At 47.8% G+C, this 22,343-nt stretch overlaps 2 protein-coding genes across 2 annotated transcripts in view; both read left to right on the forward strand.

Annotated features, from left to right (window-relative positions):
- Positions 1 to 22,343, forward strand: part of CEMIP (cell migration inducing hyaluronidase 1) — a 117,167-nt gene that overhangs the window by 18,757 nt on the left and 76,067 nt on the right. The window lies entirely within an intron of this gene.
- LOC104303344 (cell surface hyaluronidase-like) overlaps positions 1 to 22,343 on the forward strand; it is a 52,383-nt gene that overhangs the window by 16,901 nt on the left and 13,139 nt on the right. Inside the window, exons 13-14 of the mRNA XM_054169201.1 lie at positions 4,489 to 4,704; positions 11,345 to 11,553. Of these exons, the coding sequence (XP_054025176.1) occupies positions 4,489 to 4,704; positions 11,345 to 11,553 (425 nt within the window). The remainder of the gene's footprint in view (positions 1 to 4,488; positions 4,705 to 11,344; positions 11,554 to 22,343) is intronic.

Below are 22,343 nucleotides of genomic sequence, written 5' to 3' on the forward strand. Positions count from 1 at the left end.
CTTGTGCAAAGCAAATTTGACTAGTCCTGTGGCAGCCTGTTGCAAATGAGCTGAAGACATTATCCCAAGAATTATTTATGTCCCTTTCCAAGAAGGACTCATTTCTGAAGTTGGTATTTTACCAACTTAGAGCCAACTTGTGTTTGTAAACACCTGCATCTCAGCACTTTGCATTTGGGTCCTGTTCTCTCTGGGTTGAACCCAGATGTATTGAATCTACTTTCAGACTTGAAGGACCATGGTTAGTTTATTGTTTGAGCACAAGCCCTATGAGGAGAGGCTGAGGGAGCTGGGGTTGCTTAGCCTGGAGAAGAGGAGGCTCAGGGGAGACCTTATTGCTCTCTACAACTACCTGGAGAGAGGTGGTAGCCAGGAGGGGGTTGGTTTCTTCTCCCAGGCAACCAGCACCAGAACAAGAGGACACAGTCTCAAGCTGCACCAGGGGAAGTTTAGGCTCAAGGTGAGGAGAAAGTTCTTCATAGAGAGAGTTGTTAGCCATTGGGATGTGCTGCCCAGGGAGGTGGTGGAGTCAAGAGGGGATTGGATGTGGCACTTGGAGCCATGGTTTAGTCATGAGGTCTGTGGTGACAGGTTGGACTTGGTGATCTTTGAGGTCTCTTCCAATCTTGGTGATTCTGTAATTGCTGCATGGGACACTTTGTCTTGGACTTGTTAAGAGAGCCCCTGTGGACTGTTTTAATTAATTTTCCATCTCCAGGCTTAATTTTGTTACTTTTGGAAAGGTAACTAAGTGCTAATTCCCTAAAGGACAATTGTTTTGCAGTTGGTTTTTCTTTCAAAGAAGAAATGAAACATTACTGCAAGTTGTGTGGTGATGACAAAACTGTTAGCCATGCTGAAGGAATAATTGCATCATTAATCAGACCAATCAGCAGATTGGTTAGACCACAAAACAATGAAGCCAGGCAGGTCTTAATTAATTCCAGCATAGAAATAGCTCTCAAGGAGAACAGAAGACCTAGGCATTGTGCTTCACAAAAGGTGTTCTGGCTGCCTTTCTGTTGACAAACATAAACCCCACACCTGTGCCTCAATACAAATATTGTTGCTGGGCTTGCTTGGTGGTTTGTTTGTTTTAAAAAGAGTGCTTTCTAAAAGTTCTTTCAAAGTGGTGGAAGCAGTTGTTGGTCTTAACCCATCCTAAGGGCATGACTGATGGCTGTGGTCCCCTGTGGATCTGGTTGCTGTTGATCAGTAGGACTTGGAGAGCCAAAAGGAGGTGGCCCCAGCTCAGAAATGAGCCATTCTCAAACAGGACACTTGAGCATCAGGACTTGGAGAGCCCAAAGGAGGTGGCCCCAGCTCAGAAATGAGCCATTCTCAAACAGGACTCTTGTGCATCAGGACTTGGAGAGCCAAAAGGAAGTGGTCCCAGCTCAGAAATGAGCCATTCTCAAACAGGACACTTGTGCATCAGGACTTGGAGAGCCCAAAGGAGGTGGCCCCAGCTCAGAAATGAACCATTATCAAACAGGACACTTGTGCATCAGGACTTGGAGAGCCCAAAGGAGGTGGCCCCAGCTCAGAAAAGAACCATTATCAAACAGGACACTTGTGCATCAGGACTTGGAGAGCCAAAAGGAGGTGGCCCCAGCTCAGAAATGAGCCATTCTCAAACAGGACACTTGTGCATCAGGACTTGGAGAGCCAAAAGGAAGTGGTCCCAGCTCAGAAATGAACCATTATCAAACAGGACACTTGTGCATCAGGACTTGGAGAGCCAAAAGGAAGTGGTCCCAGCTCAGAAATGAACCATTATCAAACAGGACACTTGTACATCAAGAAGACGTGACCTGTCTCTGCAGCCTCTTCTAGCTCGTTCCTAGCTCCATGTGGCCATACCTGATGAGCTGAGCCTTTGCTCCTGTGTGCTCACTTAGAACAAACCCAGGTGCCATGGCTGCAACCGCAGACTCAGTGCACCTCTGTGCCACAGTGTACAGAAGTAAGGTCCCTCTGAGCCTGGTGAAAGAAGTGACACTGCTCTTTAACAGTTCCATCTCATTTCTGACTTTCAGTCTTTTTAGAGGAGAGTGTTGGACATCAGGTTAGTGTTAGCCCAAACTCTCTGCTGCTGGGTGGAAGCACTGGGAGTGTTAATCAGATGTGAGCCGTACTGGCGGTGCCTTGGTTTGTTTTGAAGTAGAGCTGACTTTGTTCCCCTCCCCAATGAAGTGCTGTTTTCATTTTCAACTCCAGAAGTGCGCTGTCACAAAGTGTTGAGAACAGAGCTCTGAGCTGCAGCTCAGTGTTTGCTTTTTCTTTTTAATACCTCCTCTTTTTTTTAAGTTAAAATGAAAGAAAAAAAGCCCCACCCAACTCTGGAGATCTTCCTACTTTGCTAAATAGTAGCCCTTTGGGCAGAAATGTCCTGCAGTGCAGTAAGAGAAGGTTTGAAACCACTCAGAAATGCACAATGCTGTGGTGGGTTGTCTTTGAGTCTCCTTTAAATGAGGCTGCTTCAGGTGTTTATGGAATGGAATGGAATGGAATAGAATAGAATAGAATAAACCAGGTTGGAAGAGACCTTTGAGATCATTGAGTCCAACCTATCATCCAACACCATCTAATCAACTCAACCATGGCACCAAGCACCCCATCCTGTCTCTTCCTAAACACCTCCAGGGATGGTGACTCCACCACCTCCCTGAGCAGCACATTCCAATGGCCAATCTCTCTTTCTGTGAAGAATTTCTTCCTACCATCCAGCCTAAACCTCCCCTGGTGCAGCTTGAGACTGTGTCCTCTCGTTCTGGTGCTGTTTGCCTGGGAGAAGAGACCAACCCCCACCTGGCTACAACCTCCCTTCAGGGAGTTGCAGACAGCAATAAGGTCTGACCCTCCTCTTCTCCAGGCTGTACCTGAGAGCTGGACAAGAAGGGGGAGGAAATATGCTTCTAAGCTGTACTGTAAGTTTAAAGGACTAAAGACTTATATTCTGCAAGCAGTCCTGGATTTTTTTTAGCCTGTGGGGCTTTCCCATCTAGCCCAGAATCACAGGGACCCTCCTATTTCCCTAAGCTGTTCTGTTTATTAGTGTTAAAATAAAGCCTTTAAAGCCCTTAGCAAACTTGCAGCCTAATCCTGCTGACCCTAATTCTTAGCCATGTGCACAGCCCAATTAAAATTATTTGGGATATTTGGAACCAGTTACAGTCCTGGGGGGGTCCAAGAGACCCACTCACTCTTTATGCCTTCTGCTTCTGTACACACGGCTGCAGGACTCGCTCAGAGTGCTTGACCTGGAGTAATTCTTTTCTTGATTACTTCAGAATTTAGTTGTCACTCACTGTAATAATTTATTCAATTTTTTTCCCCTCTTTCTGCAGACATTGAAATATTCCATGCTTGGTTGGGATTTTTTTTTTCTCCCTGAACATCTTGTTGTGCAGGATTTTCATATCAGGACGCATTCCTTTAGCTACTGAAAAGTCTTGAAAGCAGAGCAGTGCATAATGAGGATAATGCTGCTTCCTGTTAGTTCTCTCTCCTTGCAAAGTTCTTCAGGGGGGTGTGTGGGAATGTGCTCAGCAGCCAGTTCTGAGAACTGCTGTCGCTGCTAGGCGTTTCATAAGGTTTTAGGAGAAGATGGCACTCAGAGCCACTTACGAGAGCCATTGAAAATGCATGAGAGAAGCCACCAAAAACCTAGCCCTTGATCACAGCTGGGATAGTGCTCAGCACATTCCAGAATCTTCCAGCACTTCCCTACCCTTTGAGTCATCCTTTTCCTTTTGCCACCAGATAATCTATTGCTGCATGGTTTCAAGGAATCCGTGGTTGTGTGGGTACTGCAAAGAACCCAAGGGCTAAGGTTCTGTGAAACTATCTCCTGGGATAAAGAAAGGAGGGGGAAGCCCAGCACAGCTGGAAATCTGTGAGGGGTGGCTGAGGGAGCTAGGTTGGACTTGATGACCTCTGAGGTGCTTTCCAACATGGTTGATTCTGTGATTCTGAGCTGGGGTTGTTTAGCCTGGAGGAGAGGAGGCTCAGGGGAGACCTTATTGCTCTCTACATGTACCTGAAGGGAGGCTGCAGCCAGGTGGGGGTTGGTCTCTTCTCCCAGGCAACCAGCACCAGAACGAGAGGACACAGTCTCAAGCTGCACCAGGGAAAGTTTAGGCTGGATGTTAGGAAGAAGTTCTTCCCAGAAAGAGAGATTGGCCATTGGAATGTGCTGCCCAGGGAGGTGGTGGAGTCACCATCACTGGAAATGTTTAAAAAGAGCCTGGATGAGGCACTTAGTGCCATGGCCTGGTTGATTAGATAGGGTTGGGTGATTGGTTGGACTCAATGATCTTGGAGGTCTCTTCCAACCTGGTTGATTCTGTGATCTCTCTAAATAGAGGAGGCAAGCTAGAAGTCTTCCTCAGACTCTATGGTTCTGGCCGTGTCACTGTTCTGGCCATCGAATCACCGCAGACCTCCGAGCTAACCAGCAATGTTTCTCCCTCTTTTCTCCACCAGGTTGGGTTGGAAGTGTTTTTTGGCAGGCCAGGCCAGTGGTTCGGAAGCAACGATGAGGACGGTGACAAGACGTCCATCTTCCACGACCTGGACGGGTCGGTGACAGGCTATGCAGACACCTTCAGTGGCAGAGCAGACAACTCCTTGCTGCGGCACCCCGGGTGCCTGGCGGTGCCGCGCTGGAACGGGCGGCTCTGCACCGGCAGCTTCGCGCAGGTAACGGCGGGCGGCTGCCGCTTGGGTGCCCTTGGATAGGCGGTGGAGGGAAGCCTGCTCAGCACTGTGGATACGAGCTGACATCTCCTCTCAGTGCCATCTCATAGAATCATAGAATTGTTAGGGTTGGAAGAGGGACCTCAAGGATTGCCTAGTTCCAACCCCCCTGCCATAGGCAGGGACACCTCACACTAGATCAGGTCACTCAGAGACACATCCAGCCTGGCCTTAAAAACCTTCAGGCATGAGGCTTCCACCACCTCCCTGGGCAACCTGTTCCAGTGTCTCACCACCCTCATGGGGAAGGACTTCTTCCTAACACCCAATCTGAATCTACCCATTTCTAGTTTTGTTCCATTCCCCAGTCCTATCACTACCTGACACCCTAAAAAGTCCCTCCCGAGCTTTCTTGTTTGCACATCTTAAGATACTGGAAGGTCACAATAAGGTCTTCTTGGAGCTTTCTCTTCTGCAGACTGAACAGCCCCAATCCCAAGGAGCTGATAAAGCTCCTGTTGTACAGCTGCCTGCAGCCTGTGGCTGTAAGGAGCTTTGCCACTTGCCTGTGAGAAGCTGCAGCTGAGTTGAGGGAAAGTTTAGTGTTTGCTAGTTCTCACTTCCAGGCACTTGTCCACTCCGTCCTGGAGCTCTAGTGGATAAGCCTGGTGACTCAAGCTTCAGTAGTGGAAGATGTTGTGTCTCTGATACATTCTGTTGTGCTCAGGGTGGTGAGACACAAACCCAGCTTTGAGACTTCCAGATGTATGTAATCTGTGCACGGTCCAAACCATGTCATTAGTGTCTCCTGAAGATACAACCAATAAAATCCTAGGCATTTGCTGTAGCTGCACAGCAGAGAGCAGGAGCTGCTGTTTAATTGTCTAGAGACTGGCTTTACAAGGTCTGTTTGCTATTGACTAGGCAGAAAGAGGACTGGGCTCCTATGTAACACTCCCATTGAATTGGGGTTTCGTCCCTGGCACTTGCTTTGTGCCTCCAGAGAAATGATCCTCTCTCCTCTGGCAGCCTAACAGTTAAATTCAGAACTGTAAACAAGTGGCCATTTCTATTTCTGTTCATTGCCTCCTGGTTATGGCACTCTATGTGGTGAGGCACTTTTTCCACCATAGAAAATTTCCTTGGCTAGGTTTAGGCAAGCATAAACATTTGCTTCTCTGGGATCCGTTCCTTACCAGCATTTTTCAACTAATCAGCATCCAGCAGGATGAGGAAAGCTCATATGAAATGCTTCATTTTGTGAACTTTGGGTAGGGTGATGTACATACATGCAAGGCAAAAGAGCTGGTGCCATGCGGCAGGATTTGATTTCGTTTGGAGGGTGCAGTTGTTCGGAGTATTGCAGCTGAACTCTGACTCTCAGCACCTTGACTGACCGGAGGTTTGTTTGTGTGCTACATCCAGTGTGTCATACTTCAGATCAAAAGCCTCAGGAGGCGAATCTGATTATGGAAAAAGATGGTTTGCTTTGATCTGAGAACTCTTACAAAATCTGTTTGCCTTTTCATGCAGCTCTGGTAGACCAGAGCTTTTATTCCTCCCCGGCGCGAGCAGGTGAAAATGTCCTTTCAGTGCGAGGAAACAGTGACTCCTGCATCACTGCTGAGCTGAGCCCTAGAGAGTCAGCCTAGGGATGGGCCACTTGGCATGCAACAGTGAGAAGCAAGCCCTTCAGCTAACATTGCAGGAAAACCCTTTCTGTAAAAGTGCCTAGATTCAGTGAATTCCTTTCAGCTTGGTTCCTTTCATTCCCTTTTCATGCTCCTCTTCTCCTGGATGTAAGTTGCTCAGGGAAGGAAATGCCTGGGGAAAACCAATTTCTCTGGCAGTGTTTCTAGGTCCAAAAAATTCTGGGGACAGACTTCCCTGAGGTTGTTTTAATCTGGCTGCTTAGCTGTTCCCACCTTCCTATGGTTGGTTTATGTTCCTTCCTCCTCACAGTCTCCAAGAAACATCATGTGGTGTCCAAGCCCTTCCTTCAGCAGGGAGCACTAAGAAATGCCTCATGCTTTGGCTCCAGTGCTGCCTTTCGCTACCAGGGAAGGATTGTGGGACCAGTTTGACATAACGACATTCACACAAACAAGAACTATCAGGTTGGTCCTCCCCCTTTTGAGTCTGGAGGCTGCAGGGTTGCTGTTGTTGTCCAAACAAGACCAGCCCCTTTGATTTTTGATGACAGCTGAAACTCCTACGTTGTGATGTAAATACAGTGAGGCTTTGGGGAAGAACCCTAAATACAGGAAGACTCACAAGGAAATCACAGGAGCTGGCAGCTTTGCATCTTCTGGCAATCTCTCCGAGTCAGACAGTCTCTGTCAGCAGGGCACTAAGGTCCTTGGTGTCCTGCCAGCCTGGCTCTCAGCTGTTACAAAGGTCAGTAACAGAAGAAAAATGTCGAGAGAAGCTCATCCCATAGTGCTCTCCATGTAGGTGGGTGAGATTTGCAGTGGCACTGAACTGGAGGCTCCTCAACAGCTGCATTACTTGTTAAAATGGAAAGCATTTCTGATTTTCACATAAATGATCAGAGCAGTGCCTTGGCTCCCACTGGCACTCAAAGTCTGTGTAGTTACTGCTTCCTTGAAGGCTTCACAGCAGCTCCTAGGGTGAGGCTGTGAAGCTTCTCTGGTTTTGGTATTAGTCTTTATTAAAACAAGCAGAGTTTTTGGCAGCATGTGCTGTTTCCTTTTGCAAGCTTACAAGGTGTTAGAGAGTCAGAAGGGTCTGCCACACAGCTACAGTAGTGTCAGCTCTGAATTAGCAACAGATGAATGCCTTAGGGAATGCTGCTGGGTTTTCACCAGTTCACTTAGTCAGAGCCTTCCTGCAGGTGGCCGAGACAGGAATTATCCCACTCCTGTTAACTCTGGTTTGGCAGTGAATGCTTGCAATTGTGCTGACCCTGCATCACCTGCAGCTGCTCTGTGCCCACTACCTATGGAGCTGGTTTTGGTACTGATGCTTCTAAAGGCAAAGCAAGCAAGGGCTAGTGAGTGATGCTTTTCTAACCACAGGCAAAGCTGCACAGCCCCCCGGGTATCTGCTTGAGGATGGTCAGCACCTCGTGGACTGGGAAGAAGGAAAAGCCTGCAAGAGACTTGTCAGCACTTTGGACAAAGAGGTCCAGTTTTAATCTCTGGTGTACACCAATGGAACACCAAAGCAGTTTTGCTCATGTTAATGATGTCCTAGGACGTTCTAATTCATCTTAGAGAAAGAAAGATTTGGGTTTTTCTTTTCACTCCAAAGGAATTTTCAAGTTTTCACTTGGAATTTCATAGCCAGAATGTTTTGCCCAGGGAAACTAACCTTCCTTGAACAGCCAACCAGAAGGGCAGGAGGTATGTTCTGAGCTTCTCATTTTCAAGGTATTTTTGCCTGACCTTGACAGCTGACAGCACAGCAGGACGAAGGCAACGTTAAAGGAAGCAGAAATCAAACCTTTTCTCAGAACCCAGGGTTTTCTATTCCAGTACTTTGCATGTGGCTTATCTCCATACTGGCTATGCAGTTGGGTAGCAGATCCCTCATGAATTGTAAAAGGCCTTATCTTCTCACTTTCACAATCTACTTGGGAAAATTGCCATGTAAGCACAGGGAAATCTGACACATCTCTTCAGCATGAAGTGTCAAGCAGCTAAAATGACAACTATGTCCATTAACCATCCAGGCAAGCAGAAAGATCGTGGTTTAGAATGTTTTAACTAGCTCTTCTTCTCCTACTACATTAAGCTGTCACCACTTCTCATATTTTCAAGTATCTTTGTGTCCCACTTTCTTCCCAAACATTTTGATAGAGCTAACTAAAAATTATGGGGGTGTTGCTAAGGAAGATGGTTTGTTCATTCTAGAACAAATTCTCTTGCTACTCTTCTTCTCTCTCCTGCAAAGAGAGACATGAGGAAGAAATGTGATGAAGGTTTTTCAGGTTCAGTCTATGCTACTCTATAGCAACAGTGCTATAGAGTAAAGGCTGAGCAAGAGAGAGGCTGTGCTGTGTTGTGGCATCCTGAGAGCAGTGTGCTGGCACAGTGATGCTTAACCTACCTGGGGCCAGTGGAGCTCAAAGAGTTCTTTTTGCTTCATTCATTGATGTCAATGGAAATTAAAAGCAGTCTTTTGAAGGGTGGCTTCTCTGAGGTTTTGCTGTCTGAGGTCTTGACTGCAGTCCTGACGGGATAGCAAAACTCAAATAACTAGGACTAACCTGAGTCAGCATCACAGCCGGGAGGTCAGGATTCCATGGGCAGAAGGTGGATTTCCCTCTAGTCCCTTGTTCCCTCAACTGAGGGGTGAGGCCCAGAGAAAGGGATGGATGGGAAAATGTGTGAGGCTGCTTCCTGTGCAGCTTGGTGCGCTCAAGAAGGAACAAGCCACCAGGACTGTTGTTCCAGATCTGATCCCAGCTGCTGCAGGAAGCATCTCAGCTAGTCCTCCGCTCCCAATCAGAGCATTTAGATCACTAAGTGACCTGGGCAAAAGAGTCTCCTCTTGCAGAATCTAGATTGCTTGACCAGGGCAGGATTACTGTGACCTCCTGTAGTGTTAAACACTTTGCAAAATCCACCAGGTGTGCTGTGGCCTGCCTGTGGGTCTGCCAGTCACATCCATGGTGGCTTGCAGGTCTTGGCTTATTCTGTCATTGATGGATGTCACTTTGCAGCAAGAGCACAACAGCTCTCTGCTTGCTGAAGACATATTAGAAGGAAGCAACGTCAAAGTATAGAGTGCTAGGGCAGAAACATTTGCCTTTTATGCAGAAAGACACAAGTGAGTAGTTGTTTTGCAGTATCAGAGTTCATTCCAACCATTCTGTGTCAGAAGGTGCTGTTTTGATTGAGAATAATTAGTACAGTGATGAGATTTCAGCTCCAAAGGGACCTTACTGATCACCTGCTCTGATCTCAGCACTTCTCCGTCCAGGTGGGGACAAATGAGATTGAAAAGTGGTTCACTGCATTGCACATCACTGACCTTCCAGTCATGGCTTGAATGTGAAGGGAAAATGGGTTTCCCTCCTTGGTTCCACAGATGAAAGAGGCCTTTTATCAGACTGTAAAAATAATTTAACCCTCTTTGATCCATGGAGGATGACCAAATGGGCTGCGGCTCAGAGATTGTTTGGAGTGAATTACTTCATCAATAGTTTTGGCTATCAGGAAAAGAAAAACCTGTTTATTGCAGTTCTGGGATCCACTCTAATCTTTAAGGCTCTGCAGATACCATTCAGGATTGGTTCTCATGATGAAAGTGTGATGGTGTGAAAGGAGGAATGGACTGACTATCCAGGAGAATTTGCAGCCACTTTTGCATTGCTTCTTTGATATGAGGCTCACCTTAACTTGAGCACTCATCATGAGGCTGTGGAATTCAGAGGTGAGGTGAGGGATAAGCAGAGATGGCCTGCCTTGGAGGTCTTGAGGAGTTCAATCTCAACACCAGGAGCAGGCACGAGCTCAGGGTGCTTCTGAGAATGAAACAGAAACTGTGAGGGGAGCTGGTTAGAATAAGCCCATCTACAAACCAGTGAGAGACAGCCTGGTCTTGTAGAGCTTTCAGTCTGCATAGACAAGTGGAAATGAAGCAGATGTGGAGATGTGAGGGGCCAGCCTCCCACAGCCCTGCATTAGGAGGAGAGATGGAGTCTTGCCCTCTCTGCTAGTCTTGGCCACACTTGTGTCCTTGCCTGCAGTACTCAAACCCATTAGGAGAATGCTGTCAGCATCCTGATCTACTGCAAAGGCAGAAATGGAGTCTAAGAATCATTTGTCTGGATGGATGCTGGTGTAGAAGCTTAGGCATCTCTGAGCCAACAAGGATTTTTATGGTTTAAGTTCTTAATGCAGAGAGCACTATCTCACACTGTAGAACAGTGAAGGAAGCAGGATTAGAGCTGTCCTCACCTGTCCTGGGTGCATTTGAAGCTCTTCAGGGAGTGTGACAAGCTGTTTGCTACAGCCCTGGAGCTTCATGTGGGGGGAAGGCAGGTGAACAGCATGCATTCATCCTCACAATTGGCCTTCAGTTGAGTGATAGCAGGACAGGAAAACAAGAGTGTAGTTTTGTAAGTGGTCAGCAGTCTGTGCACAGAGGAGCTCTCATGCAGCCTGTGGAACAAAGTGTTTAGTCTGTAAGGTCATGTAGTTAGGCCATCAACTTTTAGCCCCTGGAATTTCAGCCTAGGCTGCTACTTGAGAGCAGAGATGTGGATTCCATTAGATAGCTGGACCTAACCCAAAGCCCACTGAAAAGAACTTCAGAACCTTCTGTTTTCCCAGTGGAATATACTGGTTTCAAAAGTGCAGTGGTTTGAATTCATACAGAAGAATTACTCTGCAATATTTCCTTGATTATTATTCCTCCTTAAGGTTGTGAACAGTGGACGTTTTTATGGCACTGTGCAATTCTTATCTGACTCCATGGTGTCCCCCTGAATGGCTGCAGATGCTATTTCTGTTTTACCTCTTTACCTCAACTGGCAGTGTTTCCCTGGCTTTCCAAATGTTCTGAGCTCCTTATTGGCACAAATGATTTACAGGCAAGGATGATCAAATGCACATGTTATTGCTGAGCCTGGCCGGGTTAATGGATGCCTTTGTCATTTTCCTTTCACCCTCAGCTTTACATCCAGGCCAGACACCCTGAGAACCTGACCTTATCCATTGCCAGAGCAGCATACCAGTCCCATCCCCTGAGGCTACGAGGCGTGAACAGAGCAGCACCCTATCAGCAGTACCAGCCCGTCGTCATGCTGGAGCAGGCTTATATCATCCAGTGGGATGGCAGAGCACCTGAGGACCTTATCCTGTACCCCATCAACTTCAACAGGTACTGCCCTATGCTGCTAGGGAAGGTCTGGAGCTTTCAAATGCCTCTGCAGTTTTTTTTCCTGAGAGAGTGGAGCAAGGTGTTAATGGCTGGCACTTACTGATGCAAAGAGGTGCCTCTGCTTTCCCTTCAGAGCAGCTCTCCTGATGTGCAGAGACTTTCCTCTTTCCAGAAAGTTTTGAAATAGAATCCAAGTAAGTCCTGGCCTGCTGTCCCTGAAATCCCTCCAGAAGAGCCCTGGCTCTTGCTGCTTTGTTTGTACTCGTTGCTGCACACATAATTTATCTCCCACATATATAAAGTGCAGAAATACATCAGTGTGTGCACAGAGCTTTGCATCTTCTGTAATCCAAACGGCATTGCAGTCACTCTTCCTTTTTACATCACTTTCTACACTGTTAGGGCCCAGCACAGCAAAACTGTAGGCTGTGCTGTATTTATTTCCTGTGTATAAAAGCAGAGTGTATCCATTTTAGATACTGCTTTTTCCCCTTGCACTGTTTCATTTTTCACAGTTTCCTTTATGGGTTTGTGTTGCTGGAAGGCGTCCAGAGAAGGGCAACAAAGCTGGTGAGGGGTTTGGAGCACAGCCCTGTGAGGAGCAGCTGAGGGAGCTGAAGTTGCTTAGCCTGGAGAAGAGGAGGCTCAGGGGAGACCTTCTTGCTCTCTACAACTACCTGAAGGGAGGTTGTAGCCAGGTGGAGGTTGGTCTCTTCTCCCAGGCAAACAGCACCAGAACAAGAGGACACAGTCTCAAGCTGCACCAGAAAAGGTTTAGGCTGGATGCTAGGAAGAAGTTCTTCCCAGAAAGAGAGATTGGCCATTGGAATGGGCTGCCCAGGGAGGTGGTGGAGTCACCATCACTGGAGGTGTCTAGGAAGAGACTGGATGGGGTGCTTGGTGCCATGGTTTAGTTGATCAGATGGTGCTGGTTGATAGGTTGGATTCGATGATCTCAATGGTCTTTTCCAACCTGGTTAATTCTGTGTTCTGAGTCCTGTTCTTACTTCAATGAAGCTACTCATGCACTGCAGCAGTGCAGTTGTTAGGAGAGAGTCCTGCAATCCAGCCAGCTTAGCAGTTGCAGACATTGCCATGGTTTGCACAGATGGAGGTGCTGCAAGAGGGGAGCACTACAAAACCAACCTGACCATCACTTTGTGCTCTGCAGCTTCTGTGCCTCCTGAGCTTTGATAAAAGCACAATGTGCTACAAGGGCAGAGGCATGCAAATCAGCTTTCCACGATTACACACAACCCAGCCACATGCAGGCTCAGGTTTGCTAAGCAGGTTTTAGGCAGCTGACAAGAAAGAAGTGAGGGGCACTGAGGACGTGAGGCAGCACATAGTGCTGGTGAATCTGGCAGGCTCCAAGGTCTATCCACTGTTATCCCTCCAAAGCCCACACTCAGCCACTGCTGCTCCAGCAGAGTGTCACTGCTGTGGCTGACAGTTCAGGGTAGTTTCAGCAACAGCTCAAGCACTATTTGCTTGCCCTGAACTTTGGAGCTGAAGAAATTTGGGGGGAAATGCTGTCCTTAGTTGTCATGATGAGGTCCCACAGGCATGCAGCTGAGAAGGGCAATGGTTCCTGTTTCTACACACCCATTAGAGCAAGTGAGACGCCTGGTCCTCTTGATTGAAAGACACAGGGACTGTAGGACCACGAGCAGGTCACTGGAGGATCAGAGCTCAGGCACTCTTGTCACAGAGGAGTTGCTAGCATTACATCTCTGCTTTCTGCAGTAAGATGTCTTTGTGCACCTTAAGGAAGAGGAGAACCCATCAGACACTTACAGACAAGCTGAGCTTTGCAATTATTGCCTCTTACAATGAGCAGCTATTTCCTTGTGACTGCAGAGCCAAGTGAGGCAGCTGCTGGTTACTCTCTCACTGTGCCAGTTTAGACTTGCCAGAGCTTTGGCCCATGGTGTTCAAGCACAGGTTCAGATTTGAAAGCAACATTTGGGTTTTTTTTTTTTTTGGTAAAACCCAGCTTGAAATTTAGCTCTTTGTAAAGCAGCAACTTAACTACATTTTACTACTGCAAACCACGGTGTGGCTGTGGTTCTCTTTGTCTTGTGTGAAACCAGTTACTGGGACAGGGCAAAGGCTTGCAGGTTTCTCTGCTCCAGAAAAAGCTGGCAAGGTTTGTGTTTTGGAGAGCTACAGACAAGAATGATACTGTGACAAAGGAAAACCACATTTCTGCTTCACTTCATTTAGAGCATCTTGCTAAGAATTAATTGGGAATGAAATGTGTGGCTGCTCTGTGTACACCTCAAGTATGCTGGCTGCTGACTAGTGTGAGGGCTAAGGCTGATGCAATGGCCTTGGTGAAGTGTCCACTGCATGCAGAACCATGGAGAAATGGGATTCCTGTTGAAGGGTAAAGGCTATGCAGAGACATCTGGACAGGTTAAATCTGTGGTCTGAGGTCAAGGAAATGAAGTTTAACAAGACCAGGTGCTGGGTCCTGCACTTTGGTCACAGCAACCCCAAGCAATGATACAGACTTGGGACAGTGGCTGGAAAGCAGCCTGGTGGAAAGGGATCTGGGGTTACTGGTGGGTGGCTTAAGTGTGCTCAGGTAGCCAAGAAGGCCAAGGGCATCCTGGCCTGGATCAAAACCAGCATGTCCAGCGGGAGTAGGGCAGTGATGGTGCCCCTGCACTGGGCACTGGTGAGGCCACAGCTTGAGTACTGGGTTCAGTTCTGGGCACCACAGTATGGGAAAGACATTGAGGTGCTGGAAGGTGCCCAGAGAAGATCAAGGAGGCTGGAGAGGGATTTGGAGGGCATCGTACGAGGAGCAGCTGAGGGAGCTGGGGTTGTTTAGCTTGGAGAAGAGAAGGCTGAGAGGAGATCTCCTTGATCCCATTGAAAGGAGGTTGGAGTGAGGCTGGTGTTGGTCTCTTCTCCCAAGTAACCAGCAATAGGATGTGAGGAAATGGGTTTGAGTTGTGCCATGGGAGGGTTAGGTTGGACATGAGGAAAAACTTCTCTAGTGAGAGAGTGGTGAGGGGTTGGAACAGGCTGCCCAGGGAGGTGGTGGATGTGGTGGTGGTGGAGGTGGTGGAAGCTGTAGATGTGGTGTTCCAGGACATGGTTTAGTGGTCATGGTGGTTGGGTTATGGTTGGACTTGGTGATCCTGCAGGTCTTTTCCAGCCTTAGTTGTTGTGATTCTATAAAGGAACTGAGGTGCTAAGGAGGATTTAGCAATCTGAAGGAAAACAAGAGCCTGGCTAAGCAGTTCCACGTCTGACCTTCATTAAGCACTGGATTCCAATCATTTCTGGAATGGAAGAAATCTCAGATTGTGGAGCCCAGGGTAATCAGAGTTAGAAAATCAAGGAAGACTTTCACCTGTCTCAAGTGGCTTTGTGTTTAGTTTGTTCTTTTGAATTGCAAAACACGGAACATCCTGCCAAAAAGAAAAAAAGAGAGAGAGAGCTTTTACCATGGCAACATCTGTGCAGAATACGTGGTGCAAACAAAAAGGATGCTTCCTGAACTGTAACAGCAGCTTTCTAGGATGAATATTTCCAGCCATAACCTGAGAGAACAATGAAGCTAGATCTGCTCTTCATAGAATCAATATGGTTGGAAAAGACCACAGAGATCATCAAGTCCAACCTGTCACCCAACACCTCATGACTACTAAACCATGGCTCCAAGTGCCACAGCCAATCCTTTTTTGAACACCTCCAGGGATGGTGACTCCACCACCTCCCTGGGCAGCACATTCCAATGGCCAATCTCTCTTTCTGGGAAGAACTTTCTCCTCACCTCCAGCCTAAACTTCCCCCGGTGCAGCTTGAGACTGTGTTCTCTTATTCTGGTGCTGGTTGCCTGGGAGAAGAGACCAACCCCCACCTGGCTACAACCTCCCTTCAGGTAGTTGTAGAGAGAAGAAGGTCTCCCCTGAGCTTCCTCTTCTCCAGGCTAAGCAACCCCAGCTCCCTCAGTGTCTCCTCACAGGGCTTGTGCTCCAGACCTCTCCCCAGCTTTGTTGCCCTTCTCTGGACATATTCAAGTGTCTCAATTAAGGGGCCCAGAGCTGGACACAGTTCTTGTCACTGTCCAGTGATGGATGGAGGCATCCAGAACGCCGCCCTTGCAGCCAGGCAGCCCTTGTGCTTCTGGAGCCCTTTGCTCTGCGCTGGCTAAAGGGAGGTCAGAGGGGAAATAAGGAATTTGACAGGGAGATGTGTACCAGGATTTGGATTTCTCTGGAGGTCAGGCACAGCACTGACGCTGAATGCTTGCAGGGTTAACGCTTTGCCTGCCACTGAAGCGCTGCAGGAAGCAGCCCTGCCAGTTCAGGTGTCTGTGCAGGGCTGGAATGTCCGGATTCCTGGGGTGGGGATGGATTCACATGACTCAGCTGAAACTGGCAGCGCTGCTTTCTGCCAGCTGCAAATCTAGGCCAGTCAGTTCAGAGGCACTGCTAGGGTGGATTTACTCAGTGGAGAAGGACACCAGGTACAGCACAGTACCTGTGTCCTCCTTGCACTCATCCCAGCTGTGTTTAGAGGCATTCTTCAGCTCCTTCACTTCCATCAAAACATGTAGATAAACCAAAGCTAATCTGCTGCATCTCCCCTTGCTGCCATCTGCAGCCATCTGCTGCAGATGAGCTCTTTAAGGCACCCAGCTTCCTTTCCAGTGCTCATTTGCATTCCTTGGGGCAGCTGTGTCCCTAGCTGGCTGATGGGCAGAGGTAAGACTGTGGAGGAGACCTGTAGGCTGCTGGGAACGTTGCTGTCTCAGCTGAGAAGCCTCTTTCAGCTACAGATAGGGCTGGCAGGCTAATGGCTGGGAGTTTCCCTGGAAGGATGAGAAGGCAGCTGGGTATTGATGCTTCTGGAAAGAGGTAATGCAGGACAAGTAACTTCTGAAGTTTTGGCAAGTGAACAGAAGGAGAGTGCCAGCTGGAATTTTAATGACTAGGAGTGAAGTGTTCCTCAGAGCCAGTGCAGATCTGTTAAGGGTTGCTCTTGTCAGGCACAGAGTGTGTGCAAAGCCTTCATGAATGGAGACCTCAGACTCTTCTCTGTGCACTTCATTTCTTTGTTGGAGTGGTTTGCCCCTGCTCAGAGCTGTTTGTGTGTTTTCTTGGGTTTTATTTGAATGGGAATTATCTGTGAGACTGGGTTAAGGGCTTTCCTCAAAATCACCATCCTGAAGTGCAAGGGCCTGCTGCAGGCATCAAGCTTGTTCCAAGAGGAGTGAAAGCACGGCAAGCATGGAGAAGAGGATGCAAAACATCATGTTTGCAGCCAAGCCTGTCCTTTCAGGTGCTGGCAAACAGTAAAAAGATTGGCACTTTATACAGTAAGCAAAGTCAGAAGTGAAGCCCTTCAACTTAATGACCTGGGCTTTGTGCCTGTGCAAATGTTCTAATCACAGCAGCAGCAGCTCAGGCCAATGGTATTATCAAAGCAGAGTGCTGCTCAGCAAACCAGCCAGGCTGCTTTCTGCTATCAGCACATCTACAGATAAGAGTTACATCTCCTCAAAGCACATATCTGAAGTATAGTGTAATAAGTTGTGCTGCTGAAGCAGCCTGAGAAGCAGTGGCAATTAGATTAAGCATTCCTTCTTTTGAATGAGCACAGGCAGATATCCTCCTGGTTGGCCTGTTAAGGCTCAGAGGGAAGGGTTTTCCCATGTTAGGGTTCTCTCTGCTGTGGTTTGACAGAGGGGATTCAGGGAAATGTGAGCAGCTCACAGTGTAAAGAGGGTGCTTTTTGTAGGTAGATTGCCACAGCCCTGCGAGCAAGGGGCTGCCCTTGGTACTGCCCCTCTGCTGGCAGATGCTGGCTTTGAGGCAGCTCAGGGCAGCCTTCCCCAGGCTCTCTTTATCAGCACCCTCTCAGCTTCACCTGGAGGGGTACACTGAGGCTCATATTTCTTTGGTGCCTCATTGCAGGAGTTGGATCCTTATGACAGCTGACTTAAAAAAGAAAACAATGTCAGGGAAGGGCCAAACTTCTTGTCAGCAGCAAGCAAAAAGGGCAGGTGCCCATGGGCACATGGCCAGCCTCTCCCCTTCTGTGGTGTTTGTGCAGGGACAGGCACAGGTGCACTGCTCAGCTCCTGGGTTTGCTAGGCTGCAGTTCTGCACTAGGGTTTGTTGGCAGATTCATTGGTGAATAATCTGAATGATCTGAACATTTGAGAGCCTGGAATGAGCTTGTGTCTGAATTCTTCACTAAAACCTGTGGAGCTTTTGGCTGCTGGGTGATACGAAGCCTCTAGGATGCTGCAACCCATCCAAAAGCGGAGATGCAAGCAAACTTATGCAGTTCATGTCTGCACTGAGGCTCTGGGGGACTTGTTCTGTTTGTGTTTGTCAGGGCTGTGCAGTAGGTGCTCCTCCTGCAGCTCTTATTCAGTGCCAGCCTGATTCATACTTTTGACTACTTGTCATTTTTGTGATTAAATTCCTTAGCAGTGATAAGGTCTGGAGGAAAACAAAGATAACAAGACAAGGCTAGAATGTGCTTGCTGAAGACTTGCCCAGTTTATGGATATTTCTTAATTATTTTTGCCCCCTCAGATTAGTTCTAAATGAGCTTTTTCCTCTTGCTTCCCAGATTGATCACAGGAAGGCAAAATTAGTATTTCAAAGCAGGGCTATCAGTTTAAGGCCGTGACTGCTTTCTTGTCCTTACAAGTAAAGGAGTTGTGACCTCTATCCCCAGATCTGGATGCAATACAAGCAACACCAGCACTATTTCCAACAATAATAAGGAAAACACTGCTTGAGTTTCACAGGCTGCCCCTCCTGATAGCATCTGTAACATAGAGTTGATGACCAGTTGATCATCAGTCTCAAGCTGCACCAGGGGAGGTTTAGGCTGGATGTTAGGAAGAAGTTCTTCCCAGCAAGAGAGATTGGCCATTGGGATGTGCTGCCCAGGGAGGTGGTGGAGTCACCATCACTGGAGGTGTTTAGGAAGAGACTGGATGAGGCACTTGGTGCCATGGTTTAGTTGATGAGATGGTGTTGGGTGTAGGTTGGACTCGATGATCTCAAAGGTCTTTTCCAACCTGGTTAATTCTAATCTGCACAACACAGAGGTCAGCAGATAGATTTGAACTCCCTTCTGTCAACTTAAATCCCTTCAATACCCACAGGTCAGCCTGTGGAGAAAAGCCACAAGGTTTTGTGAGGTTTTTTTTCAGTTGGAAAGAAGTTCAAACAGTTACCAAAAGACCAGGCACAAGGTTGCACCATTTTAGCAGAGCTGGGCCAAAGTGGGTGCTGACATTGCCATTTCTGAGTGATCCTAAAGCCCCATCTTTGCCTGCCCACCTTCATCCCTTGCTGCTCTCTGCCCTGCCTGGCTTGTGCTTTCAGCTGGCCTGATGGCAGTGGCCAGGATTAACAAGGTGGCTCTGAGCAGAGATATCCTTTCTGATCTAATCTATTTACAGCACGAATCAGAGCAACCTGAGCATCAGACAGTCTCCAGATGCCTGTGGCAAGCCAGGCTGCTTGTCACCCTGAAACCTGACACATCAAACCTGAAGGCTTTTTGTAGCTTTCACCCTTCTTCTGGCCCATGGAGTGAGATATGGGGCTCCTCAGAGCCACCAGCCTCTCCTGACCTGATGGCACCACAGCAGGAAAATACACAATCCACAATAGTCAGCAAGAGAGTACTTGGGAACGGGGGTGACTTCTCCATGAAAGCATGCAGGGTGGGAAAAAAAGATGCTAGGATGATGTACTGCATTGAAATGCAGGAAGCTCTCTGGGTTTTTTTTTTGCTTGAATACAATTGTCTGTGAGCCAAATGCTGGCTGAGTCAGACCCTGCTTTCATGAGTATCACAGCAGAAGTGTACCTCAGGGCTGGGTCCCTTCTTTAGTTTGTTGAGTTTCACAAAAGCAAAAAAAATATAGTTTCTTTTGGCCCAAGGAGGCAGGTGAGTAAACCCAGGTCCTTCAATTTCCATCCAGAGGTGGCCTGTGCTTTTGTGTTTTCAATAGCATTTCCTAATGGCAGCACTCAGGAAAGGCACTGAAAATCCCAATGCACAGAACTCCAGCTAGGTAGCCTCCTAATCTGTTCCTACCCTCACAGCAAGTGGTCTGCCAGAAGAGTCTGTCCTTGACAACAAGGTCCTGAAAAACTGGCTGGATGTTCCCCCAGCGTTTGTCATTGTGGAAGGTTTAGAGGTGTGAAATGGTCTTGAGCTGAAGGCAGAAAATGAAAACCTGAGATAAAAGGAGGAGTGAGTAACAGCTGCAGAGAGCCTGTGGGAAACTGGGTTCAAGAAGGAGTTTGAAGTGGGAGAAAGTGGTAATGATGTGGCCAGGTCTTTTGTAGCCCTTACTCCACTCTCCTCAGCACCTGTGAGATGCAGGAGTATTACTGGCTCCATTTCCCCCACCAGTGATGCTGGTTAGAGAGGAGGAGGCTTGTCCTGAAAGCAGGTTTTGTGGCAGAGGAGATTCAGGCCAGTGCTGGGCAGGTTGTTGTGAGGTTGGGAGACATTGGTGGAGAGAAAGGGCAGCCATATCCTGCAAAGAGCACTGACCTCCTGTCATTTGTTCTTGGGATGGTTTGGAGGCTGAATGGTGGCTTTGCTTTTTTTGTCTTGTCTGAAGTTCAAAATGCAGCCTGTGAGAGACAACCCTAGCAAGGCAGCACGTGGGGGTTTGTGCTTGTTCCCCATACTATGAGCAGGAAAGTTTCACATTTGTAGCTGTCTCACTCTCTTTGAAAGTTCATCTCATGTAGATGTTGCCCAAAATGTCAGAGGGGTTGTTTTGAGATGTTAGTAATAACATTTGGGGGAGCCTGACTCACTGGATAGAAGCTTCTTGTTTGTCTGAGCCCAAGGAAAAACGAAGTCATTTTCAGTTGTAGTCTGCAGCATTCCCTCATCAGCTTAGCCCAGGTTGTCATCACTGAGATCAGGGAGCTGGGCTGTGCACTTCTGTGGCCACCAGCTACGTCCCACACCATGTCAATTGACGTGGTGGAGCTGATTTCTACAATGATATTCATCAGCTTAGAGGTGCCCTTTGCTGGGAGACAGCCAGCACTGACATCCAGCACAGCCAGCAGCCCCAGCCCTCAGTTTAGGAAAGATGTTGAGTTGCTTGAACATGTCCAGAGAAGGGCAACAAAGCTGGGGAGGGGTTTGGAGCACAGCCCTATGAGGAGAGGCTGAGGGAGCTGGGGTTGCTTAGCCTAGAGAAGAGGAGGCTCAGGGGAGACCTTCTTGCTGACTGCAGCTACCTAAAGGGAGGTTGTAGCCAGGTGGGGGTTGGTCTCTTCTCCCAGGCAACCAGCACCAGAACAAGAGGACACAGTCTCAAGCTGCACCGGGGGGAGGTTTAGGCTGGATGTTGGAATGTGGTGCCCAGGGAGGTGGTGGAGTCATCATCACTGGAGGTGTTTAGAAAGAGACTGGATGGGGTGCTTGGTGCCATGGTTTAGTTGATTAGATGGTGTTGGGTGATAGGCTGGACTCAATGATCTTGGAGGTCTTTTCCAACCTGGTTTACTCTATTCTCTTCTATTCTATTTCATTCTATTCCTCCTGGTCCAGGCCTGATACTCCATCTGACGTGGGCAAGGGGCATGTTCACAATGCTGAACAACTGTCATTTCTCCTCTCCCAGGCAGTGAGTCCCAGATTTGCACTCTTTCTGTGTTCATTCCAGCCAAATCTCATCTCCAAGTTACATGACTCACTTTACATCCCACCACTTGCAGAAGCCTCCCCTCCTTTGCCTGCTCAAGCACATTTCCCTGAGTGCCTTTGCCTTTGGGAGTCTGAGGTTGAGGTGGGGGAATGTTCTGAGGGTTGTAAATGAGGTATGTGTGTGTGGATGTGCAGATCTCTATCTCCACATGGCCAGGAACAGGAAACCTACTACCTGCTTTTTTTTCTTGCCTTCCCCCATCCTTATTTTTTTGCTTTTGCTTATCCCAGCAAGCCTCTTCATTGGCAAAACACAAGAACACTTTTAGAACTGATGCTTTTGCTTCACCTGACAGAGCCAGAACTACAAATGCCAATATCCTGGTGGGGGGGAAAAAAAGAGGAAAAAAAAGAAAGAATAAGGAAAAGAAAAGCTCCTTGGGTTTGTTTTACCTAGCCCTTTCCAGAAGGAAAGGCACAGGGTGAATACATTGATGAAAATGCAGGGAACACACAGTGGGGACTGGGGACTGGCAATAACAGAGGGGCAGCAGTGCCAGCTTTTATATATGCTGGTGGCAGCAGACTCTCAAAGACTTTCCCAGTGGTGTTTGACACTCTTAGGGCCCACTGAACACTGACAATTTGCTGCTGCATTTTAGCTTTTCTCCCTCAAATGCCAATTTGGAAGGTATTTTTCTTTTATAAGAACACATAGGAAAACAAGAATAACAAAAGGAAAGAAGAAAGCCCCTGACTTACAAAATTAACCAGAATCCTTTGGAAACAGTTAATTTGGGGGTAAAAATATCTTGGATAGCTCAGGTTGATTTTCTACATGCATCAGTATGGCTTTTGCTTAAGCTGACAGCTAATTCCCAAGCCAGGCTTTCACAGAATCACTGAATCAACCAGGTTGGAAAAGATCTCAGAGATCATCAAGTCCAACCCTATCATCCAGCACCATCTAATCAACTAAACCATGGCTCCAAGCACCCCATCAAATCTTTCTTTTGAGCACTTTCGGGGATGGTGACTGCACCACCTCCCTGGGCAGCACATTCTAATGGCCAATAACTCTTTCTGGGAAGAACTTCCTCCTCACCTTGAGCCTAAAC

Source organism: Dryobates pubescens, chromosome 17, assembly GCF_014839835.1.
Source record: "Dryobates pubescens isolate bDryPub1 chromosome 17, bDryPub1.pri, whole genome shotgun sequence".
NCBI classification, from domain to species: domain Eukaryota; kingdom Metazoa; phylum Chordata; class Aves; order Piciformes; family Picidae; genus Dryobates; species Dryobates pubescens.